At 37.4% G+C, this 20,844-nt stretch overlaps 1 protein-coding gene across 2 annotated transcripts in view; it reads left to right on the forward strand.

Moving 5' to 3' along the window:
- The first annotated feature begins 8,471 nt into the window (after positions 1-8,471).
- Positions 8,472-20,844, forward strand: part of EMB (embigin) — a 122,617-nt gene continuing 110,244 nt past the window's right edge. For both annotated transcript variants that reach the window (XM_043488930.1, XM_043488931.1), the window contains exon 1: positions 8,472-8,731. In XM_043488930.1, the coding sequence (XP_043344865.1) occupies positions 8,500-8,731 (232 nt within the window). In that variant the 5' untranslated portion in view covers positions 8,472-8,499. The remainder of the gene's footprint in view (positions 8,732-20,844) is intronic.

A 20,844-nucleotide genomic window follows, 5' to 3' on the forward strand; every position in this document is an offset into this window, starting at 1 on the left:
ATTTACATGGACTCGACCTCCCAAAGCCCACCTGGGAAGTGAAGAAGCAAGACTTAGAAGATCTTATGTAGGTTACTGCTGTGGGAAACTGGGGCTCCATCCCACTGGAAACTCTGGAAGGCTATGTGGAACATCCCTCAGAATTATTCTGCTTGAGGAGCAAAGGGGCTATTCATCCACGGACTCTCATCTTTCCTTGGTTGAAGGTTTCTCTTGGGATTGTTAGCTCCCTGGAACTTGTGGCCTGCTCTGCATGGAGCCACAGAGTCCTCAGCCCAAGAATTCTGAGTGCTCCTGGTAAGCAGTGCTTGGCATGTACAGTGCAGTTGGATTACAGGCAGGGCACCAACAGCCCGTGCTGAAGTACCTTGTTTTTTTTTTTTAAGTACTTCAGCAGGATGGCTGGGGGAGACTAGTGATGGGGATCTCTCACCACCATGCACCCAACTTGGGTTCTTCATCCCCACGGCCTAAGAGACCCCTCTCCCATCCCACATATTAACACTCAAGTGTTTTCCCTTGATGAGAGAGTTCAAGTGCAAGACAACACATTTTTGTTTGGAATGATTGGTAGACTTTTTTTGAGGATGTGAAATATGAGCCGGGCAAGATTTCAGTGGGTAAATAAAGAGGATACTCCAGATAGAGAAGACTTGTAGACACGAAATGAGCGAAAGAGAAGAAATGAGAAAGCTCAGTTCATGTTTTCATGTGAATGAGTGACACAGGTTGACTGGAGCAGAAAGGTTAATTGTGTAAGTGGTTTGTATGATAAATTTCAGTGATTTAGAAAGATCAGGAATATGATGTTAACGAGCCCTACTAGCCATTTTAGGTAAGAAATGAACAAAGGATGGTATTTTAGAAAGCTAAATCTGTCTATAAGGTCAAAGGTGTCTTTTAGGGCAAAGAGTTTCAGTGATTTTTGAAGTGATGTTAAATCTACAAATGAAATGATAAGTGTCTATATTTGGACTAGCTACAGTGGGATGGAAAAAAGGGGACATATATGACAAGAGGGAGGATCACACAGAATTTTATAATCTATTTTAAAATACCACCCACTTCCCCACCATTTTGAAGATCAGGTAACTGAAGCAGAGAGGGGAAGTGTCTTATCTGATTTCACAAGGCTAGTTAGTAGCTGAGACAAGAATAGATTTTGATCACTGGACTCTAGGCAAGGGCTATTTTTAAATTCACAGGCTCCTTCTTCCCATGGTAAGCAAATGATTGAACTCTGCTTGCTACATTTAGAATTTCCTTTCCCCTTTCTGGTTTGAGGCCTAAGAAAGGAAGTAAGAAATAACCAACAATCTTTTTTCTTATCTCACTAGAAAATGTTTAGAACTTGGTAACTGGTTAGGCATGAGGTTTGAAATCAAAGACTGAAAGACAAGTGATTACTTTGAAGCCTTTAATGATTGAGGAGATTCTTTTTAATTGAGAAAGTGAAACTATTTTTACAGAGACAAAGATATTTCTTCTAGGCTCGCTGAGTTTAAGTGACAACAGAATATAAAAGTATGTGTGGTCAGCATGAAGTGGAGTATGTAGTCAGGTAGATTTGAGACTCATCTGTATACAGGTGCTGACTTTACTTATATATCTATTGATTTCAGGTGTGATTTTTGAAGTCATTTTATTTCATCAAATTTCTCTTCTTCTCTATTCTGAAAGATGACATCTTTCAAGATGTCAAAGATGACATTGACTAGGGACTTCTTTGTTTAACTTTGTATAATTTGACTAATTTCTGATGTCCAGTTGCTATATAATAATACCTGCATCACATTTATAATTTATAGTTAGATAAAGTTATTTTTATTTAACTAGAGTAGATTAGTGTTAGTTTCAGGTATACAACTTTAGATTATTTTACATTATAGGTTATTATAAGATACAGAATATAGCTCCCTGCTCAGTTCAGTTCAGTTCAGTCCTTCAGTTGTGTCCAACTCTTTGTGACCCCATGGACTGCAGCACACCAGGCTTCCCTGTCCATCACCAACTCCAGAGCTTGCTCAAACTCATGTCCATAGAGTTGGTGATGCCATCCAACCATCTTATCCTCTGTCATCCACTTCTCCTCCTGCCTCCATTCAATCTTTCCTAGCATTAGGGTCTTTTCCCAGAAGTCAGTTCTTTGCATCAAGTGGCCCAAGTATTGGAGTTTCAGCTTCAGCATCAGTCCTTCCAGTAAATATTCAGGGTTGATTTCCTTGAGGACTGACTGGTTTAATCTCCTTGCAGTCCAAGGGACTCTCAAGAGTCTTCTCCAACATGACAGTTCAAGCATCAATTCTTTGGCACTCAGTTTTCTTTATAGTCCATGCATCCATACATGTATGGATGGAACATGTATGGAACTCTCACATCCATTCATGACTACTGGAAAAATCATAGCTTTGACTACAGATCTTTGTCAGCAAAGTAATGTCTCTGCTTTTTAATATGCTGTCTAGGTTGGTCATAGCTTTTCTTTCAAGGAACAAGCATCTTTTAATTTCATGATTGTAGTCACCATCTGCAGTGATTTCGGAGCCCGAGAAAACAAAGTCTGTCACTATTTCCATTGTTTCCCCATCTATTTGCCATGAAGTGATAGGAGCAGATGCCATGATATTTGTGTTTTGAATGTAGAGTTTTAAGCCAATTTTTTTCACTCTCCTCTTTCACTTTCATCAACAGGCTCTTTAGTTCTTCACTTTCTGCCATAAGGGTGATGTCATCTGCATATCTGAGGTTATTGATATTTCTCCTGGCAATCTTCACTCCAGCTTATGCTTCATCCAGCCCAGCGTTTCTCATGACGTACTCTGCATATAAGTTAAATAAGCAGGATGACAATATACAGCCTTGATGTACTCCTTTCCCAATTTGGAACCAGTCTTTTGTTCCATGTCCAGTTCTAACTGTTGCTTCCTGACCTGCACTGTACAGTAAATCCCTTGTTTATCTATGTTGTGTATCCATTAATCCCATGCCCTGAATTTTCCCCTCTACCTCTCCTTTTCCCTTTGTAACTATAAGTCTGCTTTCTATGTCTGTGAACCTGCATCTGTTTTTATAAATAAATCGATTTTTTAGATTTCACATATAAGTGACAGCATATATTTAGACAAAGTTCTTTTTATAGAAATTTCAGGATGGAAGGACACATGTATACCTGTGGCTGATTCATGTTGATGTATGGCCAAAACCATCACAGTATTATAATTATTCTCCAATTGAAATTAAAAAAATAATTTTTTTAAAAAGGAAATTTCACAGAGTAAGATTTGATTCTTTGGAAAAGGTATGCAGAATACAATATACAATTCCATAATATTGCCAAATAAAGGCACTACAACAATTTTTTAAAGTTAAGCACAAATTATATGACTTATTCCTTAGAGAATGTTTAATAAGAATATATAGAAAAATTATTTTTGAGTTTGCCTGAATCTCTGCTGTATTAAACTTATTATAAAAAGAATTTTTTCTTTGAATTATTATCTTTATTTTGACAATTTTTAAGAACAAATTTAGGTTTACAACAAAATTTAGAGGGAAATACAGAAATTTCCCATACACTGTCTAACCCCACACATGAATAATCCCTCTCATTGTTGATATCACTCACCAGAATGATGCTTTTTCTTTTTTAAACCAAGGACACCACAATTAACCAAAACCCTATAGTGCACCCTGGGGCTCACTCTTGATGTTATATGCTCCATAGTGAAAGTGAAAGCGAAGTCGCTCAGCGGTGTCCGACTCTTCGCGACCCCATGTAATGCAGCCCACCAGGCTCCTCTGCCCATGGGATTTTCCAGGCAAGAGTACTGGAGTGGGGTGCCATTTCCTTCTCCAGGGGATCTTCCCAACCCAGGGATCGAACCCAGTTCTCCCGTACTGCAGGCAGATGCTTTACTGTCTGAGCCACCAGGGAAGCCCTTTATATGCTCCATGGGTCTGGACAAATGTATAATGACATATACACTATATCCATCATCATTATATCAGAGTATTTTTACTGCTCTAAAAAGTCCCCTGTGTTCTGCCTGTTCATCTCTCCTCCCCTCACGCCACACTTCGCAGCTACTGACCTTTTTATTGCCTCCGTAGTTTTGCCTTTTCCAGAATGTCATACAGTTGGAATCATACAGTATGCTGCCTTTTCACATTGACTTTTCACTGTGTAATGTGAATTTAGGGTCTTTCTTTTTAAAAACATGGACTTTTATTTCATTTATTGCTGCAATCTCTAGGTTATATAATTGCTACCTATTAGCTCCAAGACACATTACGTTTTTAATGCTATTAGTGAATATTTATTAGGGCCAATTTGAATAGAAAAATACAGTATGTGTTTGGGAAATGTTTGTTTTCTTATACATGTAAACATAAATGATTTACATTGGGAAATAAACAACCAAAATAAAAAACTTCTACCATATGCCAGGCACTCTACTAGCATTCCACTTAATCCCCAGTGGCTCAGACGGTCAAGAATCTGCCTGCGATGCTGGAGATCCAGGTTCGATCCCTGGATCGGGAAGATCCCCTGGAGAAGGGAATACAACCCACTCCAGTATTCTTGCCTGGGACAGAGGAGCTTGGTGGGCTCCATAGTCCATTGGATCCCAAAGATTTGGAAACGTCTGAGCAACTTTCACTTCACTACTAGCTTTCCACTTGATCCAGAAAATAGCTTACATACTAGGTCTTATTGTCCCTACTTTAAAGATAAAGAGAGGCTTCCGGTACTGGCTCAGTGCTAAAGAATCCACCTGCCAATGCAGGAGACACAGGTGTGATCCCTGGTGCAGGAAGACCCCACATGCCGCAGAGCAACTAAGCCAGTGTACCACAGCCGGCGAGCCTGTGCTCTAGGGCCTGGGAGCTGTAACTACTGAAACCCGCGTGCCCTAGAGCCCATGCTCTGCAACAAGAGAGGCCACCGCAATGAGAAACTGGTGCACCACAACCGGTGCAAAGAGTGGGACACAACTGAACAACTAACACACATTAAAAAAAAAAAAAAACAAAAACTAAAAAAGAGATTAAGTTGCTTGCCAACATTAACATAATTACTAAGAGATAGAGCCTATGAGTAAATCTGTCTTCACTCACTTAATCATTCATAAACCAGGATATTGGGTAAAACTGATCCTGCATTTTAGTGTGACAACACTTGGCACTCACCAAGCTGCCCACCAGACTTCCTTGGCAGCTCAGATGGTAAAGAATCTGCCTGCAATGAGAGAGGCCTGGGTTCCATCCCTGAGTCCAGAAGATCCTCTGGAGAAGCAAATGGCTACCCATTCTTGCCTAGAAAATTCCATGGACAGAGGAGCCTGGCCGACTGGATAGTCCATGCATTGACAAAGTGTCGGACACGACTCAGTGACTAACATTTTCACTTTCAAGCTACTCACCACTCCCTGTCGTCTTCTACTGGGCTTACTCATTGTGTGATTTGCCTAGTTTCTCAGTGAGCCAGAAATAGCTCAATAGACTTTGGATAATCCTGTTTATTTTGAGAAACTCATTCTGAAAAGTTTCAACATTGATGAAAAGTGAAAGTGAAGTGAAGTCGCTCAGTCCTGTCCGACTCTTCGTGACCCTGTGGACTGTAGCCCACCAGGCTTCTCCGTCCATGGGATTCTCCAGGCAAGAATACTGGAGTGGGTTGCCATTTCCTTCTCCAGGGGATCTTCCCGACCCAGGGATTGAACCCAGGTCTCCCGCATTGTAGGCAGATGCTTTAACCTCTGAACCACCAGGGAAGCCTCAAAAAGCCAAAACTATACTGTAGCTGCTTGGAATTCTTGGAGGTGCACACAGTCATGTAGGAAAATTCCTGAAGCCTCTTTTATCCTAGACTCTCCTGAGTAGAAAGAGAGTTCAGGGACATCCCGTTGTGAGTTACTGATAGCTGCCTAAAACTTCAACAGGACTCTAGGGGGTGATTTTTCTAAATAAATACTGACCCTCTAATTAATGACTCATGGAGAACTGAGGTAGTCATTCATTGATCAGCAAATATTTATTCCACTCCCACTGTGGGCCTTGCAGTGTGCAACGTGCTGGGGGTCTCTGAAAAGCAGGTTGGGCGCGGTGCCTGTTCTCAGGGAGCAGAGGTATAGGGGAATGGAAACAACTAAGAACTAAGCATATAAATGGAAAAATGTAATTGCAGGTTATGAGGAGTGCTGGAAACAGGGTGATGTGACAGGAAATGACATAAAAGGCTTTATTTTGGATTGGGTGGTCAGGGAAGGTATCTCTGAGGTTATGACTTTTGAGCTGAGATGTGAAGGATGAGAAGGGTTCTATTTCATGAGGGGAAAAGGAAGCAGAATTTCAAACAGAGCTAATTGCAAGAGCAATGTGAGGTGGAGAATAAAACCAGGCCTGTTCTAAGAACAGACAGAAAGTGAGAAGAGCTGGAGTTTCCTGAGGAAGGAGGCTAAAAGCAGAAAATGAGGTAATTAATTGTTTTTATTTCATGAATTTAATTAAAATGTTCTGGCATATTTGCAAACCACAAGACCCTTCAGTAGATACTGAAGGTTTCTGTTGTTTAACAGTGAGTTAGAAGATAAATATCAATAAAAATGAACAAAAGTTGTGAACAGACACTTTCCAAAAAGATAGGACATGGTTAATAAGCACAAGAAAAGATGTTCAGCACCATTACTCAGCAGAGAAACACAAACTGAAATTTGCCAAGAGATAACACTCCCTTCTAAAATGGTTACAATCATAAAGACTAATGACGTCAAACACTGGGAAGGATACAGAACAACTGAAACTCTTCTGCATTTCTTGTGAGTCCAACTACTTTAGAAAACAATTAGGTGGTAAGGTTGAACATATAGTTACCATATGATACAGTAATTCTACTACTAAGATATTCACTCCAAATAAATGTGAATATATACCTCCACAAAAGCTTGCACATAAATGCTTGTAGCAGCTGGGTAGGTAGTAGGCAGAAATGAGAAACAATGAAAAGGTCCATTCACATGTGATCAATGGCATATTACCCTGCAAGAAAAAGGCAAATTACTGATTCTCTGGTGGTTCAGATGGTAAAGAGTCTGCCTGCAATGCAGGAGACCACAGCTTGATCCCTGGGTTGGGAAGATCCCCGGGAGAAGGAAATGGCAACCCACTCCAGTATTCTTGCCTGGAAGATCCCATGGATGGAGGAGCCTGGCGGGCTACAGTCCATGGGGTCACAAAGAGTTGGACATGACTGAGAGACTTCACTTCACTTCTTCACTAACAGACACAACTATTAATACATAGATGAACCTCAAAAACATTATGCTGAGAGAAAGAACCTAGACACACATATAAACTCAAATGTGTGTGTGTAATAATTCTATTTCTATGAAATTCTAGAATGGACAAAATTACTCTATGGTGACAGAAAATGAAAGCAGATGAAAAGTGGATGAGACCAGAGATTGCCTGGGGCTATGAGTGGGAAAGGGTCATGAGAGAACTATTTAGGATGATGCAAATATCCTAAATCTTGATTGTGATGATGGTAATGGGTATAGATATTTGTCACAACTCACTCAACTGTATACTTTAAATGCATACACTTTACTGTATATATACATTACACCTCAAAAAAGATCATAAGAAAAAAGAACTGAATGAATTTGTTTTTGTTAATGTTCATAGTTACTGTTCATAAGATCTATTTTCCATAGTAAACTAATCATATGTTTCCTATATTTCTTTAAAAACATTCATTTTTAAATTATTTGGTTATCATTTACCAGTCCATACTGAGGTTTAAAAAAATGGTAAGAATTTTACATCACATAGTATAGAACTGTATGAAAAACAAAATCTCCTGAACTAGATTAATTTCCTGGATTAAGGAGAACTTTGTCTTTTTTATTTATTTTTAAATCTGGGGCCATGTTGTTAAGGAGTGATAACTTTGGATATTCAAGTGGAGTTTTGCAGAAAGATTTCTAATTATTTCCATAGTACTTTAGATTTCTTACAACTTTAAGATTAGGTATGCCCCCAAAGTTTGATGTCTTAAAGCTCCCTGAAAGATAGAGCCTGCATCCTAAGACTTTATGGGGAGGGTCAATGCCAGGGCAAAAAGAGTGTGGGTCAAAGAGGTGAGTCCAGGAAGGAAGGTGGTCCATGACCCTGCAACCACAGCTTCAGAAGGAAAAACAACATATCTCTCACAATCAGTTCAGAAGTCTTCGAGGAAGGTCTTAAGGAATCTTTGTTAACTCAGAACAGTCTGAAAGACAAGGAAAGTACAGGAATTTATCTGCTAGCTTTTCCCATTTTCTTGACTCTATTTAACCGAAGTTAGTCCATGCGGCATTAAACCTGCACACTTCTAAACTGTGTTATCAGGTGCTGGCAGAGCCCTGTTTCAGGTCTCAGGGCGGAATACTTTACCTGGATCTAGACGTGATGGGAGGAAACAGCTGTTGGTAATTCTATGAAGTTGGGCCCGGGCACATGGGCTGCTGCAGTTCCTCTGGTGGCTGGTGCATGAAGGTGGTGCTGGGCCAGCTGACCCCTGGGAGAGCGGAGACACCGGCGGTTTTGGCAGATGAAGCACCAGTGGTGACGGCAGGACATCCCAATGACCCACAACCTGTTGAAGTCCGGGGGGCAGATGTGAGCATGGGAACCTGGCAGTCACCTGACAGAAGTTCTATACTTGGCGTCAGAAGACTCAAGAAGCCAGGTGAGCATTTGTAAGTGTAAGATAACTTGTCCTTTAAGTTTTGGGGAAATTTGCTGGTGGTGGTAAGGAAAGAAAGGGAAATTTTCCCTCTTGGACTATTTTTGGCAAAGGAGTTGATTACTTCAAACAAATAATGATATTTGGCAATTAATTTTACTTTCATCCTAAAAAAACCAACATTTCTTATGAAGGTACAGATTAAATTTCTTTTGATGGTATTGTTGTTGTTCCTCAGTTATATCTGACTCTTTGTGACCCCATGGAGTATATAGCCCACCAGGTTCCTCTGTCCATGGGATTCTCCAAGTGAGAATACTGCGGTGGGTAGCCATTTCCTTCTAGAGGGGATCTTTCTGACCCGGGGATTGAACCTGCATCTCCTGCATTGGCAGGTGGATTCTTTACCACTGAGACACTAGGGAACCCCTTTGTCTCATTATCATTACATTTTATTTCCACCATGAGCTCATCTTCACTACTTTATCAAACTACAGTTGTACATTTCAGAATATTTATTCATCTACGAGGATTATTATCGAGGTTCTGATTTGGTCACACCTGCAACTCAACACTTACTTAAAAATGAAACAAAACAGAATAAAAAGAATCATCATAAGTTCATTTTTATGTATGCAAGATGTCAATTAATATAACATTTTAATTCAAATAAAGCTGAATACCACCTTATACAATAAATGTTTACCTTAAAATTTGAATTAAGATCTAATTTTTAAAAATTAAATATTTAAAACGTTAGACAAATCCATTTGAAAGTAAATAAATCCTACTTAAATTGTAATTTGGGGCATAAAAGTATTCCATATAGGGTGATAAATATTTTATTTTTTAAAAATAAATTTGTGCTAGAATTTGATAAAGCTAAATTAGTTATACAAAAAAAAAAAAAAATTGCATGGCCCTTGCTTACTAGAAAAGTTCAAGCACTAGTAAATCATCCTATTTCTCCTCATTTTGGGGAAAATACATCTACATGTACATTATTTGTTCTTTTAGGTGCCAAGTAATCTAATATTTTCCTACCAAGGATGAACCAGAGAAATATCTTGTTTCATTTTTTGTAGTGCTAGGAAACTTTCTTGTATCTCAGGGGAAAATTCTGAGGCACATGTAAGTCATGGGTTGTCTTGGGGAAAGAAATTCTACTAAATATTTTATAACATAAATGTAATCAGTATGGATTATGTACACAGAGAACATCAGATAATTTACACAAGTGAGAGAAAAATGAAATAGAAAAATAACATCAGAGAAGTAAGGTCACAAAACTGGTCAGAGATCAAAGGAGGCCTAGAATTTCTACAGTGCAGAATTCTAACCACTAGACCACTGGGGATAGAATTTTGAAAATCTATGGTTAACTGGACTTTTGTTTTCCCAAACCTAACCCATTGCAAGGCAATTTTTCCCTGAATCTGACCTTAAAATTCAATGGAAGGAGAAGAAATATTCTCTGTAGCCTATTCAGTTTTCTCAACAGTGTTTATATCCAATATATAATTTCAATACTGAATTTGGCAAAGCTGGGGTTTCTAGGTCAGAGAATTAATCTCTTTGAGTCTCTTTAATCAATGTTCTAGTTTCAGAAAAACTAAATATTCCTGTTTGATTACAATTTGTGTTCTATTCCTTGGATCAATTTCCATAATTAAAAATTTTATCACAGACACTGTTCTCTGGATACACATACATAGGAACACATATTTCTGTGCACACATGTACTAGCATATACATTCACATGACATCACAAATCTTGATCATGAAAAATCTACTAGATCTTCCTGGCATGAAATGTGGATGATGAATAACAAAGAGAGATTGAATTTGTGTCATCATTATATTTATTCTAGGTAAGATGACACTAATCTCTCATTCCTAGTTATTAATTCTGATATTTTATAAATGTATTACTCTGCAAGTTATGATTTGAAATTGAGTAGAATATCCTTAATAACATTAGTGACATATTGTTAATTAAATATTGAAGAAATTAATTTCCAAACTTGAAAGTGGGAAAGACTAATGAGGATTTTTATGCACAGGATAACACTCTGTTGACTAAATACTTAAATCACAAAATATTGTGAAGCTATAAATGTTTAGTCAATGGATTTTACATTTTTAATTATTAAAATATATTATGGAAATTTTCATACATTCCAAAAGGACAAAAAGTAAACAAAAATCTGTACACAAATCACCAACTTAGAAATAAAACATTCTGATATAGATAAAGCTAATTATGAATCTCTTTTTAATACCATCAAGTTTCTTTCAACTTCTGAGGTTACTGAAATACTTTCATGAGAATTCTGTTTTACCACCATGAATGGCAGACTATATATATATATGTCTATGTATAATACAGATATACAAAGGTTTTAAAGTTTTTATTTAAAAAGCCTCATATTATATGTATAAGCCAGCAGTTTTTTTCAGTATTAAATTTGTAAGGTTCACCCATATGGATTTGTATAGGTTGGATTTATTCATCCTCTCTGCTATGTAACATTTCATTGTATGTATTTATCACAAATTTATTTTCCAATTAATGGACATTTCAGATTTTTTCTATCACAAAAAGTACTATAATCAATTATTTTAATTACTATCAAAGGTGGATTATTGATCTTGTGACTTGCCAAAATTCAGGTGGCTTCTTTAAAAAAAAGTTATGCTTGCAGATGTTTTACCATGATCTGTCATATTTTAAACATTTAAGTATGTTTCTTTCCTTCCAGAATTTATACTTTAAAAATATGATTATTGTGTACAGATATTGCCTTGTTATCCTGTTTACATAGAAGAAAGAAATGGAATATTTAAAAACCAAATTAGAGAACATTTCTGGGAGCAGGGGAGATGGAATTGTTTGGTTGGAATTGTTTGGTTGGTTTAATTGTTTGGTTGGTTGGTGCCTAGAAAGTGTTTAATACATTTTGCTGAGTAAATGATCAACAAATGTAGAAATATTATAATATTTTATAGCTTGGGAGTCCAATTTAAAATAGACTCTGGTTTATTGTTTCCCAATTTTCCATTAGTATAAATTTTCTATTTATCTAAAGACAAAGACAAAGTCCATATTACCATCCAACACCTAAGATGGCAGTAACACTACTTATAGAATCTGAGAAGAATATTTACTATCCATGGGTTGATACAACCTGTTAGGAAAATACAACGGACAACTCTCATGGGAGGGTGTATCTGAGATGGTACAATACTGTCTTCTGAATGTCGGCGGACAGCAGTGTGCTGGAGCCAACTTGTAGGGGTTTGAGATAATCAAGTGCTAAATAACGAGACATTTTGAAGCTGGTTGTTAAAGGGAAGCTTGCAGTCAGTCATGGTGGGAAGACTTATATCATAGAAATCACCAAAGTCTACACATCAGCCCTTAACCCCCCAGCCGGCTATGGACATTTATCAACTCATCACTTGTACTCACAAGTACTTGTATTTGTACTACTTGTACTTTCTCCTTCGTTACCCCAACCTGAATTCTAAATATCTGTTAGGCTACTACGTAGGTACTGCTTTGAAGGCAGCAGGGATATTTAAAAGTGCTTCATTTTTTTGGTGTGTTTTGTTTTGTTTTTATCTTGTTCGACACTAAAATTTCAGAAAACAACGTGGGGGAGAAGTAGGCAAGGGAATAGAATTTACTAGAGGCATGGAGTGTCAAGGGGCTGTTTGCAGGCAGAGTTCTACAGTTAAAGTTGTCGTTGTTGTGTCTGACTCTTTGAGATCCCATAGACTGCAGCACACCAGGCTTCCCTGTCCTTCACTATTAAAGTACTACATTCTAGGTCACACATGGTTTGGGCAGGGAGGATAAAGCAGACCCATCCAAAGCTGAGTTTCATTCCCCAATTATACTGCCTCTTGTTGGGGAAGTGAGGGGGTGGATGTTGGAAACTACCCACACTGTCTACTTCAGCTTGGCTTGCATGCGTGCTATGTCCGTTCAGTTGTGTTAGACACTTTGCGACCCCATGGACTGTAGCCCACCATGTTCCTCTGTCCGTGGAATTTTCCAGGCAAGAATACTGGAATGGATTGCTAATTCCTCCTCCAGGGGAATCCTCCCAACCCTAGGATGGAATCTGCATCTGCTGTGGCTCCTGCATTGGCCGGCAGATTCTTTACCACTGGGCCACCTGAGAAGCCCTGAAATGGACTCACTCTATGTGGTTAACCTTACTCCTCATGGTTTTGTAATATGCACCAAAATTAGGTTATTTTTACTAAATTCTTCTCCTTCAAACTGTTTCCCTTAAATGGGTCTGTTTTTCTCATCTTGACTGTCTGATCTCTACTTCCTGTAGACCTCCACACTCACTGTCTGTTCATTACTTGTGTTACCTGTCAACACAACCATGTTTATTCCTCTGGGCATTTATAAAAGTTTTAAAAACTGATATGTCATATTTTTATACTCCTGTTTAGATTATCTCTCTGCAGCTCAAGTTCTTGAGTCTCTCTAATTTCCCTGTTGTGTCTGATCAGTCTCTTTCATGGCTATTTTTTTCTGTGATTTCCATATGTGTTGTTAGTTCTTAATTGTCAGTTTATTCTTGCACTTTTGTCCTCCCTTTCTTGTGAGATTATACATGTGGCCTAGCTTTAAGGAACAGCTTTGCGTTAGCTGCACCGGGTCGCCTGGTGGTAATCACTGCCTTCGGGACACTATGATGCATTAATAGTACAAGTTAATTTTACCCTCAAACCCACTGTAGCCATAAGACTAGAATTTCACTTTATTTGGGAATATATCTGTATACATTTATATATTCCCCAATATATATTTTTTTCCACATAGAGCAGAGGAAGAGACAGGATAAGCTCTCTTATTTTCTGCCCGTGACATTGGGCAGTTTAAAAAATTGAATCATCCACCAAATGTGAGGGTCCCAACTCTGTTCTCTCAGTTCCAATTCTCTGTCTTGCATAGACTGGAGAGCACACCCCTTCTTCCCCGTCTCTCGGGGGATGTACAGCTTGAGTCCCTAAAGTTCTGGGAGGAAAAACACATCACAGGACAGTTTCAGGTTCCATTCACATGCTTACCATTTGTTTTCAGTTTCCAGTTTATTTCTGGTACTGACCAATTCGCCTCTTCGTTGAAAACTTACTTAGGCATTTAAAATAAGTTTTGTTATATTTCACCTGCTGTGTCTAGGTATTTATAGTGATGGCAGGGTTTCTTAATTGGCTTTCCTGCTAGAAATAGGAGTTGCTTTTTACAGAACTTACAGTCAGGAAAATTTATTTGAAAAGTGAATTCATTTTTGAGTGGGAATAACAATTGCTAGTAAGCGCATTTTGGTAGAATTAGACATTGTTTTTTCTAATTCTAAGGACAATACATTTTTGTAAAAATGGGCAGTGTGTTAAATTTGCCACTATCAATACATGTGGGGACTTTGAATTGGTAGAATTCTTCTTAAATTTAATAGACATATAAAAAGCTCCCTCCACATGCAAAAATACTACTAAGAATATCAAGAAAATAGAAAGAATAAAGCATATGGGAAGAATATAGCTTTGTGGACTATTTGGTGAAATTATGAAACAAATTGTTCACCACAGATAGGAGTTAATTCATGTCCTAGCTAAAAACTGAGCTGCAAAGGTAGTCGTGTAAATCAGACTGCAACGATGCTGATATAGTAGTCAGATTTCAATTTTATTTCACAGGCATTTGCAATGCATCCACCATCAGACCTGGGCAACCCTAACAGCATAATCTCAAGGGTCTTACTGCCTAGTGTGAGAATAGCATGTAAAAAAAATTCAAAATCTAGAATAACAGTGCCATACTAACAGCATGTAAGAGACAGAAGAAATACAGGGAAGCAAGACTTCACTGAGGAGATGGCAGCCTAGCAAGAATTTGAGAGATAAATAGAATTTAATGTGAAAGCTAACACAAGGGTAGGACAATTCAGGCACACTAAAAATGCCTCATGTGTAGCTTATGGGCATGATGCTTAGTTGGTATCATCTATGTTGAACAAGAATATATTAATATTGATGCCCAGAAGACCTTGGGATATCTGAGTCCCCACTTGTGAATCTGATTCAATTATTCATCAAAAAGAAACACGCTTGAGAACGGAAGCAGATTCCCCATATATGAGAAGAACAACCAATTGCTAAACAGAATATAAATCCTAGAATTTGCTAGAGTATTCCACAGACACATGAGAAATGTGAGTTAACTTGGGTGGGAGCCTGTTTTGTACCAACACAGATGCCTGCTGCATGTCAATGACAGTTGTGTGATCAGTACTCAATCATAGTCTCCCCTTTCTCTGTACATTTTCTGTGGAGAAGTCACTTAACCTCTAAATGCCTCAGTTTACTCATCTGCACAATGGGAAGAATCTAGTAACTACCTCAGGTCTTTGTAAGGCTTAAGTGTGTTAACGTGCACACAAGTATTTTAAAAAGTGACTGGAATTTAGGAGCTCTTAACTATTTCTATTATTGCTATGTAGATAGTCTGCCTTGGTTTTGTCCCTCATTTCTATTACAAACCATCTGTTCAAAGTTCACTTGGGGAAAAGAACTCCACATATCCACAAATCAGTATTATATGTATCATCCATGGTATTATATTCAAAGTGACCTTAATCTTATATACAATATCATAAAGCTTTTACACAGAGAATAATTGTATGTATTACTTATGCAAGATACAATTTTACAATTATTTCTACTCTCTACTTGTAATTTTAGTTTAATGCTGAAATACAAGTTTTATCTTGCCAGGATATTTATTTTATCTTTTTTTTTTTCCAGATCAATTACAGATATAATCAATATATCCCTTCTTCCACATGGCTGTATTTAACATCCATTCATTTGTCATTCATCCAGTCATTTGTTTCTTTAGTCTTCAGTTACTGAGTTCTGACCGTCTACTAACATTGATTCTGATTATTTAGATATGAGTTATAGTTTGATGTTCACAACTAGCAGATGGATGAAAGAATACAAAAATATGGTGTGTATGCACTGGAAGTATCTCAGCAGGAAATCAGTATTTTAGTAAAAATTACAAGACTTGTAAGAAACACAAATGATGATTATCGTATATGCACAAAGAATAGGTAAAATGCTGATGATAGCACCACCTGAGCAATTTTAAACATAGCTTGAGATGGAGGAAGGAATGTTTCTCACATTTTGATATGTGATTTTTTTTAAAGAAAAATAAACTTACATGAAGCCAATCAAATATGAAGCACAAATAGGTTATTATTTATGTAAAATGTTTGGAAAAGGTTTAAAAAATTTTTCTGCAATTCTGTAGGTGGAATAAATGATCCATAGGTAGCTCAACTATGCATAAGGTAATGAGGAAGAAAATAAAGTTTATATTAAGGTTTGTTTGAATTGTATTGATTATTTTTTCTGCCAATAGGAAACAAAAAGTCTGAGGCAGAACTACATTTTTTTTGCTGATGGTTTAAAAAATTGAGGCAACATTGCTGATAACATTATATAAATTTCAGATTATATTCCGACTTCTGTATACATTACAGCGTGCTCACCAGCAATGGTTTAGTTTTCATTCGTCACAAAGTTTAGTTTCTATTCGTCACCATACACTTGATCCCTTAAGCCATTTTGCTCTCCCTCAGCCTGCCTTCCCTTCTAATTACTATTAATCTTGAACTTTATTTTTGTAAGAAAGTACTTAATTCAGCCTAACAAAATGTTCTTTCCTTTTTCCCTTGCTTTCTCTTTTTACAAGAAATCAAAACATCATACTTTTAGAGAGAATCTCCATTTCTGTATTCTGGTGGAAAGTATGTAAGGTTTGGCATTTTGGCCAGTTTCATTTTGAAGTATCTTGAGTCTATAGAAGTCTCATGATATATTTCCATGCTGCTTTAAAAAAATTTCCCCTCCACTGAGTTAGAGAATCTTTATTAACATGCAAGGCCCTTGGCCGCACACTTCCCAATAGTCAAGCTGTTTCTCACACTCACCCAGCTTGTTTGTCCTTCCTCACTGCATTGCAGATATGCTCCCTCCTGCAGGACAGATCTAGATGAAGCTTTATCATGTACATTCCCTCTTATACCTGATACCCATCGTGACTACTCTCATTGACCCCAGTAACTGTACCACTGATTTAGATAAACTCAATTTGGACTTATTTCTTCCTCATATGTAGTGAGTTTGACTAAAACAACAATTGCTAAATTTTTCTGGCACTCATAAATCTTTTTCTAAACTCTTAAATAGTAGAAACTATGTCATATTTATTTGTGTTTTCTTTTCCATTCTTTGAATCTTTATGTAAGATAAAGAACAAGTGTTTTGGGACTTCCCTGGCAGTCCAGTAATTAAGACTTTGCCTTCCAATGCAGGCAGTATGGGTTTGATTCCTGGTCAGGGAGCTAAGGTCCCACACGACTTATAGTCAAAACCCCCCCAAAATATAAAATAGAAGCAATATTGTAACACATTCAATAAGGACTTTTAAAGTGATCCATATTAAAAAATCTTTAAAAAATATTAAAAAATATTTTATTTCTTATCTAAATTCTAAATGAGTAAGTGTCCAAAACCAAACAAAACAGAGAATTGGTCAGCATAAACTCTACCTATAAAAGCCAATTTTTCTTTGACTGTTACTTTAAATATGATGACAGAGTCTTTTAAATGACTGGATTTGCTCTGAGTCTACAAGAACTACATTTATTTTATTTGTTTTCAATGTGTATCTTAAAAATAAGTGGAAATTTAATGATTCATTTTGTTCTGATTTTTAAATTCTAAGAATAGCCTCCTCTCTCTCTCTATCCTCTCTCGCTGAGGGCCTATTTTTCAATTTTCTGTGTATCCAATAAAAGAAAAAAAAAAACTATATATGAGCATTGTCCAAAAGTGTTTGTGAGATATATTTAGCAGTATTATAATGAAGGTCATTATCATGAGAAAAGAAAGACCTGAAAAAAAAAGTAGCTTAAACATAGAAGTACTTTCAACAATTATCTTTTTTTCAAGTTGTTTGAATCTGTTAGGTGTTCCATGAGATGATTTTAAATTTATGAGAATGAACTTCTTGTGAGAGTTTTTTCCCCTTAAATGTGAGGGGTATCACAAGATGATGTAAGACAAAAATGACATTGAACATTTGCACAGCTTTAAAACTAACGTGAATTTAAACTTAGATAAAATATATCTCTCTAAAATTTTTAAGTGGGGATCTATTTCTCTTATCTCTATGTCTTTACTGTATATCTAACTACATACATGTTAATAGATCACACATATGAATTTTTCATTTCTTCCTTTAAAAATGACTGCACCCATATCAATATTCCTACATTTCTTTATTCTGTGGTAACACTTAATGCCTGGATAAACACAAAGCATTATTGCTGCCTCCTGACTTCCCAGGTGCCACTCTTCAATGCATCTCATAAACTAAGATCACACCTTCTAAAACACTGTTTTTATAGTAACACTCCTTGCTCAAGAATCATAAATGGTCCTTGACTGGCACTTCAGTGGGAAAAGACCACGGATGTAGGAATCAGATGAGTGCTCCAATGTCTATATAATAATAAGCCTTCTCCACTATAAAAATGAATAATGACAATATATACCTTACAAAGTTGTTAAAAGTGGTTTTAAGGATTAAAAAACGATAAATATCTCAAAGCAGTTTTAAAATTGTAGATCACTATACAGATGCACTATGTAAGTTTCAAATTTCTCATAAATGGACTACTGCGTCCCTACCTGTCTAACCTTATTTCCCATCACTGATCTGTGGGCATACTCCGCTCCAAGTAAACTGAATTCTCTATCCTAACGTGTCATATCTATCCCTATCTTTACTCCTGCTTGTTCAATCTGTGTGCTCACCTTTCCCCCTTTAATATTACCTAAATTCCCAGGAAAATTCTCATCTCATCTTGACCTCCTGCTGCATATACCTAAATGGATTAGGTCTGATTGCATGGATTAGATTCACAGCCAGATGACCAAAACATAGAAGGCAGTCTATGAACAAACAGTAGGTATGCAGTAAATAGTTGTCTGTGGGTTGTTATTGTGTCAACTCTCTCTCTCTTTCCTCTGAATGCTATGGAATTATTTGTAAGCTTGAGAAGACAAAGGATGCTAATTAAAGTCACGTATGATGGTTAATTTTATGTGTCAATTTGACTGGACCCATGTATTTGGTGAAACATTATTTTGGATATTTTGATGAAGGTGTTTGGATGAGATTTCATATTTGGATCAGTAGACCAAATAGAACAGAAAAGCTGAGTAAGAGGAAACTCCTTCTGCCTGACTGGCTTTGAACTGATAATAGTTCTTCCTGCTTTCAGACTTGAACCGAATCACTAGCTCTTCCTGGGTCTCAAGCCTACTGGCCTAAGGACTGGAACCATGCTTTCAGTTTTCTTGAGTCTCTAGCTTGCTTACTCACCCTGCAGATCTTGGGACTTTTCAGTCTCCATGACTGCATGAGCAAATTCCTTATAGGACTAAATGGATATGCATGTCTGCATAGTTGCTGTGTCCTGTCTGACTCTTGGCAACCCCATGGATTGTCTCACCATGGACGGGCTCCTCTGTCCATGGGATTCTCCAGGCAAGAATACTGGAGTCGGTTGTAATTTCCTTCTCCAGGGGATCTTCCCGGCCCAGGACTGAACCTGCATCTCCTGTGTCTCCTGCACTGGCAGGCAGATTCTTTACCACTAGCGCCACCTGCAGTATATATTATATGAAGTCGCTCAGCCGTGTCTGACTCTTCGGGACCTCATCGACTGTAGCCCGCCAGGTTCCTCTGCCCATGGGATTCTCCAGGCAAGAATACTGGAGTGGGTTGTCTTTCCTTCTCTAGGGTATCTTCCTGACCCAGGTCTCCCACACTGCAGGCAGATTCTTTACAGTTTGAGCTGCCTCGGAAGCTCAGCACCACCTGGGAAGCCCATATATTTATATAATATAAGTCTATTGAGCTTTCCCTGTGGCTCAGTGGTAAAGAATCTGCTTGCCAATGCAGGACACCCAGGAGATGTGGGTTCAATCCCTGGGTTGGGAATATCCCTTGGAGGAGAGCATGGCAACCCACTCCAGTATTCTTGCCTGGAGAATCCCATGGACAGAGGAGCCTTAGGGTTGCAAAAAGTTGGACACAACTGAAATGACTTAGCACACATGCACATATGTAAATATTTATGAGAGTTGAGCCCTTTAGGATGCTTCTTGTGTCTTTTTTCATATATAAACTGTTTACTCTTAAATCTCCATGCAAACAAAACAAGATAAAACAAAACAAATAAACAACATAAAACGAAGCCAATTGAACAGGAAAGAAAAATCAAATGATTAAAACCTCTACAATTAAGCTACACTCTAGCAAGGATGTGTATAAAAACTGTTAAAAAAATTACCAGAAAATTAGCTATAAGCATGAGTAACAATATTCTACCTAACTTAAATTTGTGAGAAAGAAATGCTTAGGACACTTTTTCACACAGCCCAAGGAGTAAACATTTAGTTTCATTCACAAAGCCCAAGGAATAAAGATTCAGCTACAGTGAGCATAGTAAGATAGGAGTCTGTACTGTATACTAGTCTATTCTCTCTGCAGATACTTTGGGAGTATGCACATAATGTACACATTTAAATTGTTTTTAAAAAATGAAATATCACACACTAGAAATCTTAAAATATGATTATTTCCATTCCATTAGCTTGAGCAGTTTCATATACATTTCCACCTTGATCCCAAGTGTTGTCTTTGTAGTGGCATTTTTGTACTTTAATTGTAATAAAATTTGAAGCAGAGGCTCACTTTTTGAGCAAAACAATAGATTACAGTATTATTATTGCTATTTTACTTCTTCTCTCTATTGCACTGAGCTCTTGATTTTTAGAACTTCCCAAGTCCTTTGCATTGTATTTTGCACTTTGCCTTAGGTCATTGTACTGAACACATGTTCTGTAGAGCCAGAGCCCTTTTTGGTTTTGCTTGCCTTATATTTTCAGCACCTAAAATAGTGTCCAGTCCATTGTAAAAGATCAAAAAATTTTACAGATGGATA

This window comes from Cervus canadensis, chromosome 16 (assembly GCF_019320065.1).
Source record: "Cervus canadensis isolate Bull #8, Minnesota chromosome 16, ASM1932006v1, whole genome shotgun sequence".
Lineage (NCBI taxonomy): Eukaryota > Metazoa > Chordata > Mammalia > Artiodactyla > Cervidae > Cervus > Cervus canadensis.